This window comes from Melanerpes formicivorus, unplaced genomic scaffold (assembly GCF_026170545.1).
Source record: "Melanerpes formicivorus ecotype bairdi unplaced genomic scaffold, bMelFor1.0.p_v2 SCAF_7, whole genome shotgun sequence".
In the NCBI taxonomy this organism is placed as follows: Eukaryota; Metazoa; Chordata; class Aves; order Piciformes; family Picidae; genus Melanerpes; species Melanerpes formicivorus.
The window spans coordinates 15,836,397-15,862,224 of record NW_027142359.1 but is presented as its reverse complement, the minus strand read 5'-3'; the positions used below and the strand labels follow the sequence as shown (position 1 = coordinate 15,862,224).

General features: G+C 40.7%; 1 protein-coding gene across 2 annotated transcripts; it reads left to right on the top strand.

Annotated features, from left to right (window-relative positions):
- Positions 1 to 1,423: 1,423 nt before the first annotated feature.
- Positions 1,424 to 23,074, top strand: MCOLN2 (mucolipin TRP cation channel 2). 2 transcript variants are annotated; one of them, XM_068141172.1, is made up of 14 exons: positions 1,424 to 1,590; positions 4,591 to 4,750; positions 7,745 to 7,918; positions 11,106 to 11,250; positions 12,355 to 12,442; positions 12,574 to 12,670; positions 13,089 to 13,188; positions 13,782 to 13,897; positions 15,276 to 15,425; positions 16,782 to 16,883; positions 16,995 to 17,117; positions 19,672 to 19,878; positions 21,093 to 21,208; positions 22,514 to 23,074. In XM_068141172.1, exons 1-14 carry the CDS (start codon positions 1,541 to 1,543, stop codon positions 22,548 to 22,550), a joined length of 1,665 nt encoding a protein of 554 aa, XP_067997273.1. In that variant the 5' UTR covers positions 1,424 to 1,540; the 3' UTR covers positions 22,551 to 23,074. The 2 variants fall into 2 exon arrangements, with proteins under 2 accessions (XP_067997273.1, XP_067997274.1); XM_068141173.1 differs by lacking the exon at positions 1,424 to 1,590 and adding an exon at positions 1,686 to 1,930.
- The last annotated feature ends 2,754 nt before the right edge of the window (positions 23,075 to 25,828 follow it).

Sequence of the window (25,828 nt, the reverse complement as noted above, 5' to 3'; positions counted from 1 at the left end):
AAGAAGCCAGATAATGCTGTGTTTTCTAGCCTACTGGCTGCATTTGAGATGAAGTGCAGCTCTGCCAGGAGATCTGTGGCTGCTGCTGCTGCATGTGTGGTGGGACTTTTTAATCCTAACTGTGTCAATATATGACATGTTGGTTATTACCTTGCCAAGTCAAGAAGTGTGACGATCCTATCCTAAAAAACAACCTTGTGATTTCAACAGCATCAGTGATCTCAGCATTAGCAACACCAGTAACACTCATAAAGCTGCATCCCAGAGACATGGCTATCTTTATGCTGATACAATCAAGCACAGAATTGTAAAATGCAGCTGGGGAGAGCAAAGAAGCAGATAAATCAACAGATAAACTAGTTATACTTTAAAATGTCATCCTTTCAGTGCTGTCCAAGAAAGTTGTGGAGGGGTAAGGGAGTTCTTTTGCTATGATTCTCACTCAGCTGTGGAAAGAGTGGCCTGAAAAATACTGCTGGTATTTCCTCATGAACATAAGTTGAAATGTGCTAAATTTGTGCTACAACTTTTATCAAAGTTTATTTAAATGCCAATGTTTTGCATATGCCCGAGTAGTGAGAACTTCTTTTCAGCAGCATTCTTTTCCAATCTCTTAAAGAAATGAAGTTGAAAGGGGTAGGAGCCATGCTTGCTTCAAAATAGCAGTTTCTGCATTGTATACAACTGTTAAGAGTGTATGTAAAAAGAGGAAGAAATCTCTGGCAGATGAGGGGGGGGAAAAGCTGCTTTAAAAATGAAGCCTATGATTTCATCGGGTGGTCGGGTGGGGAGGGCATCCTCCTGCTTGAGGCAGTAGCTAATACCAGGTGCTTTAGAGAAAGCCTTAAGAAAACTTTGATGCCTGAGCTGACACAATACTCTCTCAGCTGATTTTGAGTAACTACATAGTTGTTTGGTGTTTTGTTCCTTCTCCCTTAAACAATGTGACTGTAACCAAACACAGCATCATCTGAGAGCATTATGCAAGGCGTCTAAACTGTCCATCCCCACTGTATGGGCAGTTAGCCCACAGTTGCTGCAATGAAGACCCTTATAATTCAGCGTTCTGTTGCAAACGCCCTGGTTTGGAGTAAGCGCATTAAACCACATCCTCACAGGAACCAAGTACCTTCTCAATCGCAAAACGAGCAGCTGCGTAGTAGCTAAACTAACCTGACAGTCTTCCCTGCTTGTTGTCTCCTTGCCTATAGCAGCAAGTACCCCCTCTACTTCACATCGCTGGAGCCTGAGCTCCGGTGGCTTTGCTGTAAAGGAAGAGGCAGTGGCAGGTTCATCTGCCGCGGGCCCGGCCGAACGGGCGCAGGACACGTGAGCGGCGGGCCGCCCTCCTCTGCCCGGGACATATAAAGGCGGCGCGGGGGGGGCAGGACAGAATGGGATGCGGGGCTCTCTAGCGGGACGGGGCTGCGTGGCCCGGGCCAGGCTACTGGGGTCGCGGCGCCGGTTTCCCCCGTCAGTACTGGGGGTTGTGCGAGCCCCGCGCCGCCTTGCCCGGCCAGCGGCGAAGCCCCGCCGCCCCATGGAGATCTCCCTCAAGTACCTGCCCGGCGGACGGGCCGCAGCTAGCGGGTGAGCGGGACGGGACGGGGCTGGGCGGGGCGCGGCGCTATCCCCTTGGGTCATGCCGCCCAGCGCGGCAGGGGAGGCGGCAGGGCAAGGGAGATGAGGATGCATCTTCACCAACAGCTACAGGAAGGGGCGAAGCGACCCGGGGCGCGGGCCGGGCCCCACGCCCCCGCTGGAGTCACTGGGGGCGTGTGGGACGGCGATAACGGGCGTGGCCCGCAGGGGCAGCGGTGCGGGAGAGCAGGAGGGAGCGCAGCGCTCCCGCTATCGTGCTCGGCAGCGCTCGGGTGGCGAGCGGGTGAAGGGGTGTCTCCAAGCTCCTGCATTGCGTTTGCTGCACAAGGTAGGTCTTGTCCACTTTGACCTCCGTGTTTGCTTCGTCGTGCAGCAGCCCTGTAAAAGGAGAGGATTTCTTAGAGCTCGCTTCTTGAGAAGTGCTGGGTGGTATGTGTAGTCAATCTATGCTATGTTGATTTTTAGCTACTCTGCTTTTTCTGCCAGGCAGAGAGCTAGGTAACTGTAAATTGTAGTCATTATTGTTGAAACCACGTTCTTGAATAGAAACAGTGAGCTTTGAAGTCCCTCCCTACAGAACATCTGAGTAACGTGTTGTCCTATCAGATACAGCACTGCAATGGTGGCTGCAGTAGTCGAATTAATAACAATTTTTACTTGTAATGCATAACACTTAGCGATGCTTAGATATGAATGTAAACATACATGGTAGAGTTAGTCTTCAGTTGCAAAACTTGCTAGTATCAGTGCTTTACAAAACACACTATGGAAATCTTCCGAGTACCTTAATTACACTACTGGGACTGAATGGAATGGTTCCATTACTCTGTCTAGAGCTAGGTATTTCGTTTAGATTATTGTTATATTGCCAGGCAAATAAATACCTGGTAGAACTAGATGGCTTGTTTTAGATGGGGTAAATCACTTCCCATTCGGAGTTTTTAAGGTTTTTAATGCTTTGGTTGAAGGTGCTAGTTCTGAAGATTTAATGCAGTTTCTCTGTGTTGTTATTTCAAATCCATCCTAGAAACAAACGGATTAGGAAACAATTGCTGTATTTCACCTGTTGCCAAGTGAATTAAATGCTACACCAGAGAACACTCTGGTTTTGTTTGTTGGTTTTTTTTAATTGAAAGACAAAGCTCAACAGTGATACATATATATAGAGAGACTCAAATTTAATCTCTTGCTGTTAAGATGAAATGATGTTGCTTTCCTGGGCTGAATTTCCTGCTCACAATTTCTGCAACTGATTGATAATGAAGCTAAAGATATCAGTGAAGAGAATCCCTACCCAGCAGAGTTAAATGAGGGTTGTGTAAGAGTATTGTTAGTAGTCAACATGAGATTTTTAGAGTAGCTGTGAGGGCTTGAAAGACACCTTTGTAAAAAGCATCATATTTTCCATTGTATGTATGTGAATATCAAAGGAAATAGTGTTATTAATTTAACATCTGATTATTTTTTAAGATATGTCACTTCTGATATGCTTTTAGGGGAAGATTTTTTTGGTCTTAGAATGGTTCTTATGACATGCCTTTATGCTTTAAATCTTGATTAGATCAGATTAGACCTGTTCCATTTCCTCTTTCTTTCCCAAGTGCTCCTATGATTTATTTGCTGGGTTAAGTTTTGTTCATTGTGTACCCACACAAATGCTTCTGCCCATTCAAGAGAAGCTGGTACAGGAGCAGTGATGTCTTTAGGTGTCAGTGCAGGGTTAAGGTATGTTTGTACCTGTTTCTTTAGACAATAGTCACAACTACAATTAGCATATACTTTTTGGTCAGATGTGTTTAAATTTTTCTATTTTTTGTTATCTTAAACATTATTAAAGTGATTCCAGTATGTCTTTATTATGAATTTAAATAGGGATGCACTCCACAGTTTCTTTTCATTAAGACTTTTCCTGTGTTTTCCTGTCTTCACACCAAAACCAGCCTAACTCCCATCATCTTCATGAATGATTGATTTAAGGCTGTGTATTAAATATAACCTTTGAGCTTCTAATGTTAAAATAGATTTTTTTTTTCACTTCCTGCTATGAGGAAACACCACAACTTCACTGTGTTTTGAAACTCTTATCTCTTTTTGTGCGATAGCTGATTCTAGTAAATCAGATGTGCTTGGGGGTCTACAGTTTGGGCTTAAAAGAAGTAAGAATGCATCTCAGAATTTGGAATTGATGCTTTTAGTTTCAACATTGAGAGACAGTGTTATCCTTTATAAAATTCAGAACATGCTGAATCATTTTCTGGATGGTAAATGGGACTGATAATTGACTTTCAGGTTTGATTCCTCTACCTTAACACATGGAGGGAGGGGAAAAAAATTACAAGTTTGGTTCTGATCTTTGTGTGAAGTATCCAAGTTCTGAAACCTGTGATACTGAAAACAGAATTAAAAAGATTTAGAAGAGTACAGTTTTCCCTGTCTCATACAGCACAGAAGAAGAAACTTAGGGTGATTTAAGACACCTACAACAACAGTCCTCTGTGCTTGTTTCTCTAATTTTTACATGCCCAGATATTCAAATAAATAAAGACCTGTGAGTTTAGCCCTTAAAGCTGTGTTTTCATAACAGAAGCATGCTGTGAAGCCTGCTCTGGTTGTTTAGTCTTTTAAGACACCTTTTTCTGGTGGTAGAATGTAGGTTATTCAGAGAAATGTGTTAACAGTGACCTCTCTTTATTTCAAATATTTAGCTTTAAAGAGGAGATAAATGTAGACTTGCCATTGCAATTACTGATCCTCTTATTTAATGCCTCTGTTCTGAAAAATGTGCAAATATGACATTTTTGATGATCTAATGTGATTGAATGATTTATAATGATATGATCATAGGGATATGTTTCAGGCATTTTGTTCTGAAACAAAACTGTTACAGACCTTTTATTTCAAGTGGTGATCTGAGCTGAACCTGCAATCTGAGGAAATTGTTTGCCAAAGCATTCTGTTAGTTTCTAATTAATATACCTTTTATGGCAGAAATATAATGGCTCAGTCAGATTTAGATCTAGAAGAGACGACTCTGAAGGAGGATTTGAAGTTTTACTTCATGAACCCATGTGAAAAATACAGAGCGAGACGCCAAATACCCTGGAAACTGGCTTTGCAGATTTTGAAGATACTTATGGTTACTACACAGGTAATCCTCCTTCTGTTTTCAGTCTTAGAAAGCACAGCAATGATGTGCAGAAGCAGCGGGTCTGTGATTCTGGACCTTTGCCCTTCCTGGATATTTATTACTGATTTGAATTCCCCACTTCAGTCCAGAAAGAGAAAATGTTATGAAAGGTGTGTGGAGGGGGAATGATAACATAAACTAAATTGCAGAAGCCTCTTGGAGATTTTGGGGCAGTATTTGACCAGGTATTCTACTGGCTTCAGATAATACTTTAAGGCAAATTACTCATTGCACTAAATTCAACACTGTCTTGATGCTTGCTGTCACAGCACTGCTTTGTGGTCTGCTTCCTGTTATGTTCATGGATTATAGTTTCACTGGACTGTTTTTCAAAGGGATATTTATTAAATAGTAACTTGAAATGTACACGTTGGGTGTGAAAATGCTGATGTCTGTGGTGATTGTAGGGATGACTGGGCCATGGCAATTGAATGTGCCCTTGCTTTCATCTTTCTTTGCCTAGATAGAGGCACTGATATAGGTTATTTTACAGCCTACTAAGTAGTGATGACTGGGGACTGAGAGAAGCAAAATGGGGCACATGTAAGTAGAAATTAGTTTTCTGGACCTTTGACATGCAGGACTCTGATACCAGACACTTTGCAGGACAATAAATATCCAGCTCCTAAAAACATGCTGAGTTGCAGGATTCCAGGTTTGTGTTTGACTTGCCTGCTGGAGGCCTGGCTTATATGTTTCTGTGTTTTATGGACAGCTCTAGGTCACTGCTGTTGGGAGGAAGCAGTGGGCTCTTATGGCCTTGCTAAGATCTGAGGAGGTCCAGCCTCTGCTGCTGCCATGCTGTGCCAGAGTCCAAAGGAGGTTCTGGCTGCAGGAGGCAAGACTAGCTAAAATAAGCTGTTTACACAAATGCTGGCACAACGGTGACTTGTAGAGACAAGAGCTGCCTGAAAAGAGGAAGGGTATTAAGGTGTGTATGGGGAGGGGTGTGAGCTCATAGGAATGGGTGCACCATCTTTCTTTACTGACAGCTTAACCTGGGATGTGGATTGTTTCAGTCCCTTTGAAGGCAGGGCAGTAATCTTTGTGTGTGAGTGATGAGACAACAGAGCTTCACGTGTCTGAAAAGGTTCAATACTTACCGATCCTAAACTGCTGACTTGAATTCATGGGGGAGCTACTGAACATGTAACTTTGTCTGCTGTCCCAGTCTCCTGCTGTCTTTTGTAAGCTGGAGTGCTCTGCTGCTTGCCTTTCAAAGCCTATGAGATTTTCTGTGTTGATGCTTAAGATTCTTGTTGTCAGCCCTGGGTCTTGGTCAGATGCCAGGCAGGTAGCTGGCAAGAAAAGGAAGTAGAGCTTCTGAAGGAGGATGTGTTACTGCTCATCAAAGAGATTTCAAATGTGAGCTAAATGTAGGCAGGTTCAACAAGCATCTCTTTATTTTAGAATGAGTGCAAGACCCTTGAAGGACAAAATCAAGATAATTTAAGCTGCCTTCTAGCTGCTTCTGCCTGATACTAGCCTTGTGTTTTCTTTGGGGTGGTGCAGCAGCTGGGGTATCAGTGCCTAACTGAAAAGCTGAAGAGGCTTCTGTCCCAGCTTGGGGAGTAAGTTTTACTCCCAACACTGTGCTGAAATCCCCAAAGGAGTTCCCCGAGGAAACCCAGCTGAGTAAGTTTTATTTCTCTGTATTGTAGCTGGAAGGTCCCTGATTTTTTTTTTTTTAATGTTATTTTTATTTTTTTTAATAGATGACTAACTGGAGTGCTACAGATTGTTTGTACCATTTGGTTAGTGCTTTTTTTTTTTCTTTTTCCTTTGCAGTCAGCTAAAGATATAAATAGTTGACTCAAAACTTGGCTGAAAGAATGGAGGTTTAAATCTTAATTGGAAGACTGTACATATCTAGTAGATCTGACATCCCTTTTTCTTTGTCTTGGTTATGACTTTGATGTACAACTAAACAGCCCTGCACTAAATAGTTCTACAGCATGTACTCTTTTAGCCTGGCCCAGATCTAAGCAATTACTTTCTAGGATGAAAGATGAAATACTCTCGGGGCAGGGGAGTGTGGTGGGGGGAGAGGTATGGAAATGCGTGTGCTTTCCAGTTTCCATTGTTTTGAATGAAGGAATTTTGGTGTTAGTGAAGCCTACCTGGTTGCTTTGGGGGATTTCTGAGTTCATGGTTCTTTTGTTGCAGTTTCTCACTCTGGCTTCTTCCCTACTTCTGCCAGTTATTTGTGGTGTTTGGAAACTCCATGCAAGAACGATAGTTTCACATTTGCTATTAGTAAGCCGTTCAAACCCAGGATGAAGGGTTAAGTATTTAGGGCTTGGGGTATGCTGCTGTTACTATGCCATGAAGAAACTTCTGTTGCTTGATCTTATAGTTTTCAGCTTCTATCTAGGCTCGACTTACATGTTTTCATTGGTGGTGGTGGGAATGGGAGCATCCATACCATACAATACAAATCCTAGCTAATAACTGCTGTCTGCTGCTGCTTCTTATTACAGCCTCCTTAACCATCATCTGGGTTAGGGAGGTGATTCTTCTTGTTGCTGTGGGGTCCCGCATAGGTTTATTCTAATCCTGTCACATGTTAGAGGTGGGAAGAAGGTTCAGGAATTTGTCCCATAGCAAAACAGGGCATTTCTGGGAGAGCAGGCTGTGCTGTTAGGCTAGGTCTTCTGCTGTTTGCATTCTCAACGAAAGTTTTGGCAAATTCCAGTTACAGTTGTTTGTCCAGGATGTGTGAAAAGTGGCAGCCGTCTAGCTGTGTGTTTAGTTGCTGCACTCTTAAGTTTTGTAATCTGAAAGAGACTTAGATTTCCTTTCTCTTACGCTTGGCTTTTATTTGCTTCTGTTGTACCAGAGTGACAGCAAGAGGTACCTTTCTGGGTTGTATATTTTATAATTCAAAGTGTTTTACAAAAGGTTACTGCTTTGCCAGTGTTCAAAAGTAAAACTTGTTTTTTCTTTTCTTGTCAGCTTATTTTTTTTGGTTTGAGTAACCAGCTGGTGGTCTCATTCAAAGAGGAAAACACTGTTGCTTTTAAACACCTATTTCTGAAAGGCTATTCTGGAGTTGATGAAGATGACTACAGCTGCAGTATATATACACAGCAGGATGCTTATGATAGCATTTTTTATGTTATTAATCAGGTAAGCATGTGTGTTTATAATGAACAGTGTTGAAGTCCTAACTGTAAACTTCTGCTAAGGTTCTGGTTTTCTGTCTCCATTCTTGGATTTCATTTTGGGTATTTCAGCATGGGGGGGGGTGTCCTGAAGTTTGTGTGTACTTGTCTACATTTTTGTGCTTTGGAGATGAATCCAAGACAATTTTACTTGGGTAGTGAATAGCACAGAAATCCAGAAAGTTTGAAAGTCAGTTATCTTGCTTGAACTGGAACCCTTGCTTCGATCTTGCTGTGGGTCTGAACACAACTCTGCATGGTATTAAAAAAAAACAAAACCAAACAATTGTGCTCACAGCTATGCTAAATTGCAGCTTTGTAGTGAGCACCATGAGCCTCAAAATGCAGAATACAGTACTTTTTGCCCTGGTTAGGAATGGTGTTTTAAAGAAAAGCCCCTTTACAACTGTGGAAGGAAAGTAAATTAATCTGGGATGAAAATTCACTACATGTATTTGTATTTAATACATTCAGGAGTCACAAGATAGTGTGTGTGTGTGTGTAGAAAATGAAACATTTCTTGTGTTTGGGAATGACAGTAAGCCCAGAAAGTATTTGCACTGGATGAATAGAAAGTGGTTTTAAACCATCTTTCATTTTCTCCAACTCTGGGATATCAGCTCTGGTGCTTGCTTTAAAGCAGTTTGGCATCAGTTATGCCCAGCAGGCATCTGGGAGTTGGCTGTACCTTACCTCCTCCTTAAACATGTGCTCACAAGGGGACTTTCTGCTTCTTTTCCATCCCCTTTGAAATGCAGCAGAGCCATCAAGAGATGTGCTGTTTCTGCCGTGCTGGGCAAGGCCAGGACTCTCACTCCTGGTATGTTAAATGAGTGTTGAGGTAGTTTTCTCAGTTTTCCTTTCAGCTCTCAATACTGCCACTATTTCTGCTATAAACTGTGCGGTTGTGGGTTTTTTTCCTTCCTTGCTTGCTTTGTCTCGCTTTCCTTCTTTTGTAGGCACTAAGGCCGAGGTGAAGTCCAGATAGAAGACATTAGAGAAATAATAGCTTTAAATCCTCAAGAACAAGTCAATATGTGATACAGACATCAGAAAAAGGTCTCTTCATAAAATGTCTAGGTTGTATGAATGTAGACATATTCTTTAAGGAGATTAAACTTGTCTAAGATGGGTTCTCTAGTGTTGTGTGGAGTTCCTGAGGATTTTTTTATGGCATGCAAGATTTCAAAGTATGCTTCCAGGTGAACATTGCTTTTTAGGAACAGCCAAGCCAACTTACTCTAAGCTGAAAAACAAAGCTTTCTAAAATTGAGATGGGCAGCTAGAAGCCATAGGCTTTGGTGTTTTCAGTTTTAATTTGAAGTGCATGGTTGGTGTGAGGGTTGCACGAGTGGGGCAAGCAGAGGCATGTGATATTGCAGAAGATGGTAATAGTGCACAGCAATGCTGGTGTTTATGTTCTGTTCCATTAGGATGTTTTTATATTTAAACAAAAATAAATAAATTGAAAACCTCTCAAAAGTTCCCCAAGCATTCTTTTCCATTTCAAAGCATGTGCAGCTTTTCCTTGCTCTTCTGGGTCTACTTTGGAGGTTTCTATCACAAAGCAGCTATGTGGAGTTACTTACCTTGCATCTTGCTCTTCAGCAGTGACTGTGGGATCAGGATGTTCTGTTGGCTGTTCTGTCTGAGGCTACTTAGAAATGCATAAATAGGGAATTTGCTTTTACTGTCTCATAGTGTTGATTGAAAGTGGCATGTGAGTAAGCCAGAGCCACATGTTAACGCTTTTGGGAGGGCAGTGCCTGAAAGCACATGTGGACAGCAATGGCTGTTAGGTGCAGTGATCTGGAGATGTCCCCAGAGGGAACTCAGTGGAGTTGTATTTAACTACTGTTTCCACTCACTTGGCTTGCCTTACTCTGACTGGGCTTCCTTAGTTTACTCTGAGTTAAGATAACATTCTGACAGGGTACAAAGGCTGTGCTTTTCTCAGGCTGCCTAAACTTGTTGCCAGCTCAGCCATGAGGGCTTGCAGCAGGACTCACAAGCAGAGCTTTAGACAGAATTGTGGTAGTTCTGTTGCAGTTTTCTTTAGACGTGGATCATGTGGTTATTAATGGTTGCTGGGATTTTGTACCCTACAGTGGCCTAGTGACCATAATGCCCACAGGAAGGAAGAAGTAGGATGACCCTTAATGATTCATAACAAAATCTGTATTTAAGGAGAAAAGGCTAGTCTGCATCAAAGCCAGCTGAACAGGGATTTTTAAGGTATGGGAAGCCTCATCAGACTTCCCATGTTTACTTACTTTGGACCCCCTGGGAAACTAAATACTTCCTTCAGAGCAGACTAGTACTGAATGCTGCCCTGAGCTCTTTTGCTGGGTGAGGTAATGATAAAAACTAATGAACTGCTAGATGTTTATACCTTCTTCCTCAGCAGACATCAATGACATATGGAAGGCAAGTCAGGAAAGAACTGGCCTTGACTGGAGTTCTTTGGTGATACTCAGGGCTGATCCATGCATGGACAATGCTTGTCTTGGCACAGCTTTATTTGCTTCTACTCCTACTCTTTGTTTTTAAGTGTATCAACATATGAAGACAGTGACTTGTGCTGTATTTGAGTGAAAGAGAAAATGCTTTCCGTTGCTTCTGTGCTTGAGTAAAGCAGGCAGTTAAATTATGTTTGGAGGCTGGCCAAGCTCTGTGTATGTTCCTTGGTTGCTGGTTATACAGTGAATGCATGGCTTCCCTTTTCTGGATCACGCAGAGTGCAGCTTTAGTTTTACTTGTGGGGTGGATTTGATAAGAACTGTGACTTGGATTGTATGTAAAGCAATCAAGTTTCAAGTGGTGAGAAAGCTATCACTTTCATGAGATAAATACGTAAGATATCCCCGGTGTGCATGTGGGTAGTAGCAATACTGCATTGAAATCACTGCCAGGCACCTAATTAAAAGCTGTTTGCTGTCTTGCTGTCTGGCAGGTGGGTAATCATGTGCAGTCAGCCCAGGAAGTACAGAACTTCCAACAGGATTGTGTGTGTGTGGTTGGTTGGGTTTTTTGTGTGTAAGAAGGTATATTGATACACAACTTTGAAAGTTGCTATCTAATGCAATTAAAAAAAAAAAAAAAAAAAATTACTGTCTCTAACTTTTTTTTCCCCTGTTCTGTTTTTTAACTAGTACAGACAGTTAAAAAGCATATCCCTGGGGACCCTTGGTTATGAACACGAAGGAGCAGGTTTAAAAATCTGCAAACAGCAGTACAAGAAACGCACGATGCTTCCTTCCAACGACACGCTGAACATAGATGTTTCTACTGAAACAGGTGTGGTACTGAAATGGGGAGTCATAATGTTCTAATGCTAAATCAGTAAAGTTTGAAACCAACAGCTTTTTTTGCATGGCAATCACAGGAACATTTAGCATGCTCTTTGCCTCTTTCCCTCTTGGATTTTAGTCCTTCTCTAGAAACGGTAACTCTGTAGACTATAGGAAGCTCTTGTTAACTGCTGTCATAAGTGGGTTGTAGGTATGTTTGTGGGTTGTTTTTTTGTTTGTTTGCTTTCTCCCCCTGTAGAAAGTTCAAATGCAATATTCTGGATGCTGATGAGTCTACTTTCAGTTGGAAGTTTTCTTTTACTACCTCTCAGCTGAGTCCTTGCTGTTGCCCCCTCAAGATTCACTACATCAATGTCATAGTTTAATCCAAGCTGGCAAGTAAGCCCCACACAGCTGCTCACTCACTCTTTCCTAGTGGGATGAGGGAGAGAATCAAACGGGTAGAAGTGAGAAAAATCAGTTTGAGATGAAGATGGTTTAACTATTAAAGCAAAAGCTGTGCACACAGACAAAGCAAAACAAGGAATTCATTCAGCGTTTCCTATTGGCAGGCAGGTGTTCAGCCATCTGCAGAACTCCATCACATGGAATGATTACCTGGGAAGGCATTTTCACTCTGAATGTACCCCCTTTCCTCCTTCCCTCAACTTTGCATGTTGAGCTTTGTCATATGGTGTAGAATATCCCTTTGGTGAGTTGGGGTCAACTGTTCCCGCTTTGTCCTCTCCTCACTTCCTGTGCATCTCCAGCCTATTCTCTGGTGGCGTGGGATGAGAAATGGAAAAGGCCTTGACTCTCTGTAGGTTCTGCTCAGCAGTACTGAAAACACCCCTGAATTACCAGCACTGATTCCAGCACAGATCCACAATGTAGCCCCATATCAACTGCTGTGAAGAAAATTAACTCTATCTCAACCAAAACCAGCGTAGTGAACCTGCTTCTGATCCTACTAGCTGGAGCTCTTGGTGGATAGTTCTGCTCAAAATTAACATTTTGCCTGATTAGGAGTTGCCATTTAACCAGATTATCTCAGTTTTATGTTGCTTTCTATGTGAAGTTAAGATTACAGCTTTTCCTTTTCTCTTCCCAGAATGTATCTTTTTTAAGCCACAGGAGTTAGCTGGTAAGAAGGCTGAACTGAAGCTGAACTCCTCTTTTTTCAGTCTTGAATTTTACAGGTAAAGCAGTGATGAGATTCCTTTAACTTTCCTATGAATGTGGTAGATTCTGAGTTGTGCAGTTTCCTTGCTTTGTGCCTATGTGTATTTTTGTATGTCTTTATATATTTATGCACTTTCTAAAAATTCAGGCTTATACAGATTGAAATCTCCTTCAAGCTGAAAGGCATTGCCCTACAGACAATCCATGCCCGTGAACTGCCTGACTGCTATGCATTTCAAAATACTGTGAGTATGGAGTATGGGACTTCCAACATTGTATACATAGCAAGAGCTTAAGATAGGGGATTGTCATCATCCTTACATTTAGAGTGCAAATGAAAGGCAGTTGAGCACATCCTGGCCTTACCTCTCCTTCTCGAAGGTTGCTGAAATGCTATCGCAATGGGACAATATCTTGTGCCAGCTGCTAACTTCATAACTGAGAAGGAGAGAAGTAATTTCTTCTTCCAGAGGTTAAACTTAAAGTTGGCTGATTGGAATGCTGCTTTCTACACTGTACATGATGTTCTCAAGTTACATCTACACCAACACTTAATGGTGACAGCTTCATTAAGGCTTACCTGCCCAACAAATATTGCATATTATGTCAAAGCACTTTGTAAGTTTCTTTGGTTTTGTTTCTGATATGCTCTTGTGTTTGCAGATAACTTTCAATAATAGAGCCCACAGTGGAAAAATCAAAATCTATTTTGATAGTGATACTGATATTCAAGAGTGTAAAGATTGGCACATATTTGGCTCAGGTAAGTACAGTACATGTGTGTTTGCATGATAGTAATGTTAGGCATCTCCTCCCATCATTTTCCCTGCTCTTTAACAGTCTGTCTAGGAAGACATTCCCCATCCTGTACATCAATTGATAGGAGTAAGCCAAAGAAAATGCCTGATTTGGGGTCACATGGTGGCTTATAAACCTGTGGATCAGAAGAACACAGTACAGAAAGTCAAAGTTTCTGATTTGCATTCTAAGTGGTCATGGAATGAGGGGAAAAAAAGTGAACTTTTTTCTTTGGTTTTAGTTTAATAATGTTGCTATGGGCCAATGTCTGCTTTTCTTTTACCCTGTGTAGTTAGAACACCATTGGAGTACCGACGGACAGATGAGTTTAGTGCAAGAAGGGAGCACTTAGTTTATAATACTAATTTTTGGTTTTATTTTGGAGAATGTCAGTGTGCTTTTTGCTCTTGTAACCCAAACTCTGGAGATGCAAAAAGGTTACAAGAAACATTCTATTTACTTGTGGGGTGAGAATGTTTAATTGCAAAATGTGTGACATTTTGTAACAAAGTGTGCTCATATGTGAAAATACTAATTCCACTTCCTTTGATTCTGCAGTTCTCCAAAAAAACACTCAGTATATTCTAGTCTTTGATGGATTTGTCATTCTAAGTTGTTTTGCTTCTCTCATCCTCTGCACAAGGTCTATCATTCTTGCCCTGAGACTGCAAAAAGTAAGTGTGATGCTCGTAATCTTAATTCTTTGCCTTTGCTTTGTTTTGCTGCTGGTCGTGTCAAGTGGTATGGTTTGAAATATTGTGTAATGTTTCTGTTGCAGGATGTTGCCCTCTTAGTGTGTCTCTAGAACAGATGCATAGATGTCTGTGATGAGCAGTTGCTAGCTGAATGAGTTTTTACTTCTGTTTGTGTAGTGCTGCAATACAAAGTGTCTTGTATCTCTCAAGGACAAAAGAAGGTGATTTGGTTTTGTGGGTTTTTTTGCACAAAGCTTCCTAGTTTTTGTGCTGCTAACAGCTGCTAATACATCCTGCACCTTCAGAACATTAGTTTGTCCTTCTTTGGCTGCAGACTAGAATTTCCATAGAGGTTTTGTCATAAATGAATGCTTTAGTGAGCATCCCTCAAGCCCAGCTCTAACTGGAGAAAGTTCCACTTTCTCTAGTTAGTCTGCATGCTATGCTGAGGTTTTGGGGCTTTGTGTGACTGGAACCACTGTTTTTCAGTTCTTTCTGTCTCCTTCCACAATCTCTGACCATCTGCTGTCACCTTCTTTCCTGATCACTCTCCTTTACAGACTGGGACTAGCCCTGTCTGACTTAATTTCAAACTGCTTTTACAGCTTCATGTAAGCAGATTCAGCTCTTCTGGTCCAAGTACTGATGCAGAAACACAGTCTGGGCCCTGAGATGTGCCAGTTTTATAACCATTAGTTGATACAAACTTTGCAGGCATGTGTCTTATGGGAGTTGGAAAAAGAGGTCAGGACAAGTAGGATATGAAAGTGCAGACACTTGTTTATTTTATTCAGTATACCCTTTTTGTAGCTTGTGAGGAGGATGCTGTTCAGCCAAGGCAGTGTCAATCTGCTGTCAGAAATAGGGATGTAAGCATTTATTTATTTATGAGCAAAAAGAGCAAGCAAAAGAATACAGGCAGTGTTGGGTGTGAGAAATGGTATTGTTGGCTCTACTGGAAATAAGAGCTCTTGCCTTATAGCTATTGATTGCTTTTTCTTTTTAAATTGTTGTTCCGCTTACTCTGTAGGTGGCGTTGGTCTGTTGAAGGTTGGTAGAAACCTGTGAAGGGGACTAAAAAGTGAATAACAAGATATGGTTATACTAGTGGGGATTTGTTGCAAAGTTAACTATTCTGTGGGAAGGTGTTTTTCACTGGCCTAAAGCAATCTTACAATTCTTTTTTTCTTCTACTTATGTTGCTATTGAGAATGAGTTTTTAAACTAGTATTCCAGCAAATGCTATAGGAAAAGGGAGTATGTAAAACTTGAGCATTGCTGTCCTACTGGAGTGCCTGTACCTATTTTTTTTCATCCAAAGTGACCTGTAATTAAACATCTGAATGCTTATCCATAGAGATTTGTGAACTTCTTCAGAGAGAAATATAAGCGTCATGTCTGTGATGCTGATCGCCTGGAGTTCATAAATGGATGGTACATCCTGGTAATTATCAGTGATGTCATGACAATCATTGGTTCAGTCCTAAAAATGGAAATAAAAGCCAAGGTAAGAGTTTAATGCTTCAGATAAAATATTAATCTTGTTACAACCACACGTGTTTGAACTTGGAGACAAATGAAAATGAGCTGTCATAGTCACTTACCTTGTTCACTTTTGCTAGTTCTTATTTTTTAATTTCTTAGTGCTAGTCTGACTGATATTTGGGGAAGAGAGACTGAAACCAATTTTTCAGTAAGACCATGTAAACTATTTAAATATCTTATTTTCTCAGTGCTAAGCCCTTATATAGGACCTGTGGGCAGACAGTTCCTGAAAACAAAGCAAAACCAAACCACCTCCCCAACAACTACAAAAAACCCTCTAAAAACAAACCACCAACAACTTGAGTTGTGTTGGTCTTGTAAAAGCAGTAGTGTACATTGTACAGGGAAAACAAGAGTCACCCCCTTGGATAAAATGGGGTTATGATGGCTTGTATGATTGGAAATATGGCTGTTACAGCAGCTTTCCTAACTACAGGCACAGTCAACATCGCCTGCTAGTCCTTGATCTCCTAGTCTGGGCTTGCTGAAATCTGTGTTTTGTCCAACTGGCAGCAACTCGGGGTGGTTTTTATCATTTGTTGATTGTGGGGTGTTTGTTTGTTTGGGTTGGGCTTTTTCTTCAACAGATCTCTATGTCAACAGTTTGTGTTCACAAAATGTTGTGTTCTGGGAAAACCAGGGTGGGTATTGTGCTGCTCCTGCTTCATGTGTACTAAGGCTCAAAGGGCAAATGCCCAGAATGACCTTCAGAGGAGGCACTTGAGAACCTCCAGATATATGGCAAAATGGAGGGTTGAGGGAATGAAATCTTGAGCTATATGGGTATCTCATGCAACCAATTCTAGTCTTCCAAATTACAAGCAAGTAGAACTTGTTTATAAACTTCACTGTTATTAAAAATGACATACAGGCTCCAAACAGTTGACAACCTCTTCAGAGATGTAAATGTGTATAGTGTGGAAAGGGCTGTAGTTTTGAGGCTCATGTTTCATTCCAATGATGACTCATTTTTTTACTGAATAGCAAATGAGAGCTTGTTTGCCTAGCAATAGCATATATTAACTTATTTAAAAATAAAAATTTGGAGATACTACATATTATAACTGTGTCATGACCAAGGTGTAGAGACTTTAATTCTTCGTGCAAAGTACCAGAATATCAGTGCAGATGTACTTTCATTTGGAGCATTTGGGTAATCTCACTAAATTTAATGATGGTTCTCTTTTGGTCTAACTTGTGATGTAGCAGCATCCCTTCAGTATTGGACTGCCTGCCTTTCTTTGAAACTTGAATAGCCATCAAGCTAACACGCTTGCTGCTTTGTAACTTGACCACCTGTTCTGTTTGGATCCCTCAGAACCTCACAAGTTATGATGTCTGCAGCATCTTACTTGGAACATCAACCTTGTTTGTCTGGGTTGGAGTCATCAGATACCTGGGATATTTTCAAACCTATAATGTAAGACAGGAATCAAATATTCAACAACTAAAGCATATATTTGTTGCTTTTACTCAGGTCTCTCTAACTTGTGGCTTTTTCCCTTTCTCTTTTTTCCACCCTGACTTGCAGGTGCTAATTTTAACTATGCAAGCGTCATTGCCCAAAGTGCTAAGGTTTTGTTGTTGTGCTGGGATGATTTATCTTGGCTATACTTTCTGTGGTTGGATTGTCCTCGGACCTTATCATGAAAAGGTATGTACTTTCCTGCTCTAATGATCTGTGAATAGCTCCTAGTTAAATAGATCTTGAATTTGTGGGCTTGTTTAAAAGCTATATCATGAAGAACACAAGAATATTTATCCTTTCATGTACGTGTTCTCCTGCTGCCTGCTCTGGTTAACAAAATAACCATGGCCTTGTTTTCACTGTGCACTTGAACTCAAACACAAGGCTGTATTTGTGATGAGTGGATGGTTTGTCCGTGCAGGGTCTGGCTGGGGACTAGAGGTTAATTGGTTAGTCTCTTTCGCCCTCTTCTGGCAATCCCGGTTTGGTTGGGTTGAAGAGGCACTGGTGCACCGTAACCATTCCTGGGAATCTTCTTGACTCTTTTTTTCCCAAATCTTTTCTTTACATTGGTAACTTCAACTCTTAGGTCTTGACTCGGACGGATGAATGCTTCTCATGTTGATGTGCTTTCTGTGTGTGGTTGGGGGTTTTATTTTTGTTTAGGATTTTTGTTGGTTTTGTTTATCTGTTTGGATTGGGTTTTTTTAAGGTTGGTATCAAAGTGTATGCTGTCTTGTCTGAAACCTGGGTACTTCAGTAAGGTTCTGTGTATTCCAAAATGGTAACAACAAAACAACCAAAAAAAACCAACAAACAAAATGCAGCTTATTTATTTGCTTGGGTTTTTCTCTTGGCTTTATGTGATAGCTTAAAAAAGGCAGATTCCTGTTATGATAAATTCTAGCTGTCCATTGATCAGTAGCAAATGTATGACTTCTTACTCTTGATTTCTGATTAGGCACAGTATACTTTGTAACAAGAGATGCTGCTTAGCTTCTTGCACTTGGCAGAGCTCAGGTTCCTGTAACATAATGTAATTCTGTCCTTTGAGAAATTTAGGCATTCTTTCTGCCTGTATTCTGAGTTGATGATAAAGCATTTCTCTGTGGGATCCTAAGTCATATTGGAGGCTCAGTTGTTCATAACAGGCATAGCATAAATACTGTTGTAACTTCCTTGCAGTAAGAACATGAATTATCTGGGCAAAAGGAAGTGTACTCAATAATATGTTTATCTGTGGAAAATCTTACCTCTTGCTAACCATCACAGCTCCATGTCAAGGAAAACAGCCACGGCTGTGTGTGGGTTCCTGTTTGTGATAGTTCTCCACTGGACGGCACTGTGGCTCTGTGCAGAGCAGTGAGCCCAGGGCTGACTTCTCAGGGCTGTCTGGCTTCACAAGCTCACCCTGGTTAAGAAATGGGAATAACCATCCCTGCTGTACAGGAGAAAGGTCCCTGTGCTCAAAATTTCTGAAGGCCTTAGTTCAAAAATGTAGAAATACATACAGGTGTTCCTCTACTACAGCTAGAGATGCCAAGTGATAATTTTGTATTATGTCCGTCAAAGTAGGGAATCCTTAAGAGATTTCTCTCTGTATTCTTGCATCAAAACTTGTAGGTTACTCAAGAATTACCCATGCCAAGCACCCCTTCATCTTGGAAAATGTGCTGCTGGGTCTTATGGCTTTAAATGATTTAATTAAAGAATTCCCCCACAAGCCATAGGTAAGAGCAGACCACCTATTCCTGTGCAACAGTATGTTTTCCTTACAAGCATGTGCCTCTTGACTTCTTGTTTTCAATATAGGACTGCAATTCAAGTGGGTCTAGTCATGTTACTTCATTAATAATACCTACATTAAAACATTGTGCATCAATTCATACTGTCCAAAAAAGTATAATTAACAAACCCAGCTATTTGGATAGACAGTTGATGGTGAGAAGTGTGCTTACCTGGTTGATGAATAGAATTTAGCCTTGGAATGTCTACCCGCTTGAGAAAAATGGAGTTAGGAATTTGAGAGTATGTCCTTGAAATGAAACCATGGTTTTGCCCAGGGTGTGTTTAGTGGCCTCCATAGCACAGCTACAGCGTTTTACTTAAAGCTCAGGATTTTCTGAATGACAGATGATGTTATCCTAACACAAATCTACTTTAGACCATTCAAGCTCTGCAGGCTATCTCCTATCTCTAACTTCTTAGTACGGTATTGATTAATTACTCCTACTCCAGTAACACCAGAGGGCTAGATATTCAGAGGATATGGATTCTGTTCCCAGCATACTGCCATTGAGTTACTCTATGTATTTCCATAGAATTTTTGGTGCAATTGTTTTATCTAAGGGCTTTGATATTTTTATTTTATTTTTTTAATTTATTTTCCCATATAACTTGAAGCTTAGTAATTTAAGCTTTCTGTAGTGGCTGGCCACTAGTTCCTGGCTGTTTTACCTGTTGAGCATCACAAACTGATTTCTTGATGGTAAATCTTCTTATTTCTAACGTAAATGCATAATGCTTAGCCAAGACTATATTTCTGATTGTTTTATTACTGACACATGGTTTGTTCTGTCTGTACAGGGAAGTGTGGTAGCATTTGTTTGACTGGGTTGGCCCTTTTTACTCTGCTATGAGGAAAATGCTTTAAAATTACTTTTGTTTTTGTAATACTGTTTACATTTCCTCTGGATGAATCATCTTCATATTTTATTAACAATTTGTACTTGTTTTCTAGTTTGAAGATCTGAACACAGTGGCTGAGTGTTTGTTTTCTTTGGTCAATGGTGATGATATGTTTGCAACGTTTGCTCAGATCCAGCAAAAGAGCATGCTGGTGTGGCTGTTCAGTCGACTTTATCTGTACTCCTTCATTAGTCTGTTTATATACATGATCCTCAGCCTCTTTATTGCACTCATCACTGATGCCTATGACACCATAAAGGTAAAACATCTTTTTTTCCCTTTGCACTTCCAATCAGTTATATATTCTTTCTTGTTAATCATTCAACACCGTACTATCTAGTGTTAGTTATCATGACAAGTGAGTGTATTAAAATCTTTTAGCTTGGTCTGTGGCAAGACTGGGAGGATGGCTGGGTAGTCATCCAAATGACTAAGCAATAATTGGTTTGGAAAACTATCCTTAGTGTCTGTCCCTGGTTTGTGTTTTCTGCTGTTTCACTTGGCTTTGAAAAGGTAGCAGCTAATAAGAACAAGTGGAAGGATGAGTGGAAAGAGTCAGTTTTTAAGTATAGTTACACAGAGCTGGACAAGTCTTGTTTGGAGTGAGTGTTGCTTCTTGTAGCACCAGAAGGTGAGGTCACCAAGAGTTTGCTGGGATCTCAGAACGTTCCTTTGAAAGGAGTGTGACAACAGCTAAGTTTGTAACTCAAAGCTCATTTAAGGTGTCTAAGCTACAACGTGCTTCTTGGAAATGTGGCTAAAAGAAAACGTCTTCCAAAAGACCTGCTATTTCTCCTTCAAGTGAGTGAGTTGTTTCATTCATTCCCAGTAGAAAGTGGCTGAAAGTGAAACCAAGTTTTCAGTAATTAACTCTTGTCCTTGTCTTCTAGTGCTGTCTTTTCATGCTTCCAGTAGCTGCAGTAAACAGTGGGAAGACAATGAGGATCATGCTCTTTAGTGTTCATCTTTTTCTTGTCTTAGTGTCAGAGGCCAGCAGAATAAGGCTACTCTGATGTGAATTTTAACTTCAGACCAAGCAAGAGCTTCATGTCTAAGCATCTCAAAATGCAACTTAACTGTCTTATGCAACTGAATTTATTTGATCTGCAGATCAGTGTTTTACTATTATTCATTCCCCGAGCAATTCATGTGGATCCATGGGGAGCCACTTCAGTGCACTGAACTGGTTTTGCAGACCATTTCTGTGGCATGGCAATGTTGAATACCCTCTTTAGGACCCTTCAAATCCAGCAGTGGGGTTCCAATGGAAAAAAGAGCCCAGAGCACTCAGTGAGAATAGTAGCCGATGTGAGCAAGGGAGAATCAGTGTCAGTATAACTTCAGATCACTTGCTTGGTCTTATGGACAGCAAACAAAATGTAAGAGAATTTATGAACAATATGAACATCTCAGAACTCTAGAGGAGATGTTAGAACTTCTCATGTGTTGTAAATAAAATGCATTCTCTTTCAGAAATACCAGCAAAGTGGATTTCCAGTAACAGATCTACATGAGTTTCTCAAAGACCATGGCAGTGTTGATTATAAAAAAGAGCGGACTTCCATGTCATTCATCTGCTGCTCTAGGAGGTCAGTAGGCTGTTTTTAATGAGTGTTTTTCTTAGAAGTACACCAGTTAGCTTCTCACTGCAGAGTGCTATTTCACAGATGCTGAAGCATCTGGAATTCAGCCCATAGAATATTTGGTCTCTTTTGTTCCTCTTGTGCTTTACTTGGTGTTAGATCTTTGGTCTGATGATGCAGGGGAAGCAATTCTGAGGTTAAATGCATGTTTTAAATGTTTTGCTTGTATGAAAACTACCATGCAGAAACTGGTGGAAGTCAGTGGGAGGACTGCAGAGGAGTCTGCCAAGAAGTCAAGACCAAACTAAGTCTCTGCTTCTTAGGGTTTTGTAAGTCTTCTGTTTCTAAAAGGCTAGGCTGTGAATGGTAGCAGAAAGCAAGAGAATGCAATTCAGCCAGAGACCCATACTTAATCCCAAAGCTATGCTGTGAGGCTTGTGAGTCTGTGAGGCAAACTAGTTCAATACCATCTGTAAGAATGTTGGAAACAATTGTAAATGTTTGGTTGCCACCAAACTCAAGCATTTGGAAGTCTTAGCAGTGGTCCTTTTTAAGCTGGTGTTGGTGACAGATTAACATCTCACTTGGTGCTTGCTGGTCTGGAAATACATTCTTTCTAGGAGACCTAACACACCTCTGAGTGTTTTATTGAGAGTGGAGGGATCTTGTCACTGGTCCTAGGCAGTCTGGGAGAGTTCCTGCTTGTGCACAGAATAGTCAGGGGCACTGTGCAAGGAAGCCAGGCTATGGGAAAAGGAATAGAGTGCAATGTGAACACTTGTTCAGTCCCAATTGGTGTAACAAATCCTATTTCAGCAGTAGGATACTTGTTTACTTATATACTGAGGCTTTTGTGAAATGCCACTTCATATTTTTGCTATAGTCTGGCAGAAGGAAACCTTGTAGCCATAAAAGAGCATGTGAGATGATGATGGGCAGGTATCCCAGAGCTGCTGTGGACACTTGAAAGCCAACTAGTAAGAATTCCAGCCAGGTACAGCTTCAGGTTTCACATCCAAGTCATTGTGCAAGATGGGAGATTTTTCTTTGTCTGCTTGAGTAGAATAAATATGCTTTACTGTAATATACTGCAGACTATTGATGGCACAAGACTGGTAACTGGAATGCAAATCTAGAGCTCCTGTTAGTATAGCAGTTGCTGCTTTTGTCCTAGTGCAGGTGTTGAAGCTGTTTGCTGAAATAGGGTAGTACAGAACAGAAAGATCAAAACTCAGCTTAGTATTGTATGAGTAAATGCTTCCTAATTAATTTCCTTCTGAATGAAAATCTCTGAATATTTTTCTTTTGCAGACAACAGAGTGATGACAACTTGATACTTATTAACTGATGATTACACATCAAAATTCACCACTAATATGTGCAAAGAAAGCGTAGCTGCACAGAGCATAATACTTCTGCAAACTGTAATGAAGTGCACTATCAGGACCTGCCTTGTTGTGAGCAAACTAATCTTACCTAATTAAGGTGGGAGAACAAAATCAGCTAATGTGACATCAGCTGGCTGGCCAGGAGGAGAGCCCAGAAGCTGCGTCTAGAGGAGAGCTGTGAAGAACTGTTTTCTTGCCCCAAGTTTTGTCACGTTAAAGGCACCCGATCCTTGAGCAGTGTCCATGGGAGCTCTGTTTGCTACTCATCTCTACGAGGAAGGAAACTGGCCTGGAACCAAGTGTTGTTCTTAAGAAAAAAACAAACAACAAAACACACATGACATTTTTTAAAAATAATTTCCCTGGTAAAATAATGTAGGCAAGGAGAAGAGAGGAGTTTTTCACTTGAAGTGATGCATTTGGCATCCAGACTAAATTCTACTTGGCGCAATTCATTTCCGTGAAATAAATTTATATAAAACTAGAGCTACATGAAAGTGCAAATTAATTGCTGTTCTCTCTTGAATGTAATTTTAACACAAACCACTTACAACAATCTTCTTTATCAGCTTTACTAAAATCAAATGGAGTTTCTTGGTTGCTTGCTTTTAGTTTTTAGCTTTGGGTCTTTTCTGTTATATTCACAGTGTGAGATGTGTGCTATGTCCAAATGAAACTTACTGCTTTAGCTATAGGTAAATGCTACTTTTGCACAGTTGGGCAGGGGTTGGGTGGAAAGGTGTGTTTTTGTGTGTGTGCCTTGCTTGAGTTTTTGGTTGCCTCTTGGGGATTGGTTTTGTTCATTTGCTGGTGTTTGGTGGTGGTCTTTTTTTTTGGCATGGCAGTGTTGTTGCCATGATCCAGAGGACAAATTCAGACAAAAACTACACAAGGAAGTTGACTTGCGTATTTACTTCTGTTTCAAGCACATATTATGTGGAAGAAAATATTTAACTGAGTCTGGCAGTTGTGTTTTTCATTTGATTGACTAGGAGTCTTTACATGTGACCATCCCAAAGTACTGGGGGTGAGGGTGGGGGTAGGGAGTGGTTCCTTTTGACCTTGTGATTAATTTTTTTAAAATTTTAATTTGGGTTTTGATTTATTTTTTTTTTTCTCTCCAATGAAACAGAGTGCAGTAACTTTGAAGCACCGTGAGGTTACCAGGTGATTCTGAAGACTTTTGGTGGTACTAACTGATCTTGAGAGTGGGTGGACTATACATTAGATACTACACTTTGTCTGAATATGATTATCTGCTCCCTAAAAGTAAATTGTCTGTAGCAGATGATGTATTAGCTAGGACTTGGTCTCAATATGTATCCTTAACTACTAATGATGGACTGTGCAAGTTCTGTGCTGGCCTTTGCAATTTGAAATGCAATGCTACCCTTACATGAGTAAGATGTGTGACAGCTTCGTTTGGGGTAAGATGAAAGTTACACTGGTAGAACCTGAACAAGATTCTGACTTATCATAAGCTGTTCTTGGAGAAGACTACTCAAAATACTGCAATTCATCCCTTTGAAATCTGGCATGAAGAACAGTATCAGAGGCTAGATAACTATAACATAGGAAAACGATGGTCAGAAATTAAGTAGAACCTGGAAAATTCATGCTCTGATGCTGCCTGGCAGTCAGGAGAACAAAAACTCAACTGTTAAAAAATGAAGGGCTTGCTATCAGCATTGTTCAAAGTGTGTAGTCTTGTTAATAGAACTATATGTTCACCTGCAGCCCTAGATACAAAAGCTTGATTTGCTATCCTTGAGTAGGGAGAGTACAAGTTCACAGTACTGGCTGAGACCTTCATTAGTGTTCCCATTAAACTTGCAGTGGGCAGATGTTGGAAGAATCAAGCAACTGTAGCATTTTCAGCAGTTAATCACCTCCAAGCTTTGAAGACCAAATGGCTGGTTGTAGTGGGGACTGGACTTGATATGGAGGGCAAGAGAGAAAATAATTGATTGTTGAATTAGATCATTTTCTCCCTCCATGCTGCCCCTGCAAACTGGAGAGTGAATATATGGGCAAAAGCAGTGCTGAATTCACTTTTTTTTTTTTTTGGCAGGTTGGAAACCACTTGTTTAGTAGGTCTGTCTTTACTTTTGCCTGTCCTCTGGGATGTTTAAAGAAGAGAGGTGAATAACAGTAGCTTCTCCACCAGCATTTCTGGCCATCAGTTAAGAGCAGTAGTGACTGCATTCTGGAAAAGATGTGCTGCCATTCAAATTTTTTCTCCCCTAGTATTTGCCTTCCTGACACTGAATAGCTGTTTTGGTTGGAAGTGAATGCTGGTTTGTCTTGCTTAGGCTGTGGCTAGATGTCTAGAAGAGATGGGTTTTGCATTAGTGTTTCCATGCAACCAGTCTCTGCAAATTTTAGTACCCTTCTTGCTGAAATGTCTGGGTCAGAGAATCTTCTTCCCATCACAGTGTGAGCAATAGCCTCAGCTGTCCCTACAGCTTATGGATAACAAATCGTTGCAAATAACTAAAACCTCTCGCTATTAGCAAAGATCCTCTCTTACTGTCTTTTCACCAAACAGATGACAACTGCATGATCTAGACCAGGTGATTACTGTCTTCCACTCAGGAGAGAAGACTAACATTGACCTCAGCAAGTTCTACAGTACAGTCTTCAACATCTGCTTTGGGGCCCTGGATAATACAAGTGCTCTTCTGTAAACTGCAGAAGTGACCAGCATTAACTGATAGCTAGCAGAGAGCTTTGTGGCCATGTGCAGTCTTCTCTTTGTGCTAGATGCTGATGTTTCCATATGTTCTATTATTTTACTGGTAGCTTTCTCCAATGGCTTTCTAAATTAAGCAATTCCTTAGTCAAGAAGACAAAAATTCCGCATGCCCAAAAATGAATTGTATTTTCCTTAGTGACCTTCCTTCCCTTATATTTTTTTTTTTTCTTCCAATACTTAGAGAAGTCTTAAATTAGAGACTTGAAGCTAGAAAAAGCAGACAATTAATGCTACATTAGTGGCTCATTTATCATATAATGTATTCTAGCGTGTGTTGCAGAACTCGCACAGTTCCCCATGACAGCATTTCCTGTGGCTGTGAGATGTTATTGTAAAGGCTATGAACTGCCAACACCTGACTAAAGCAGGCCAAAGCCTTGGGCTGGATTTTTTTGGTGGTGGGTTTGGGATTGTTTCTTTGGGGTTTTTTGTCTGGGTTTTTTTTTTGGTAGTCAGAAATGAGATAGCACTTAGGGAAGTACT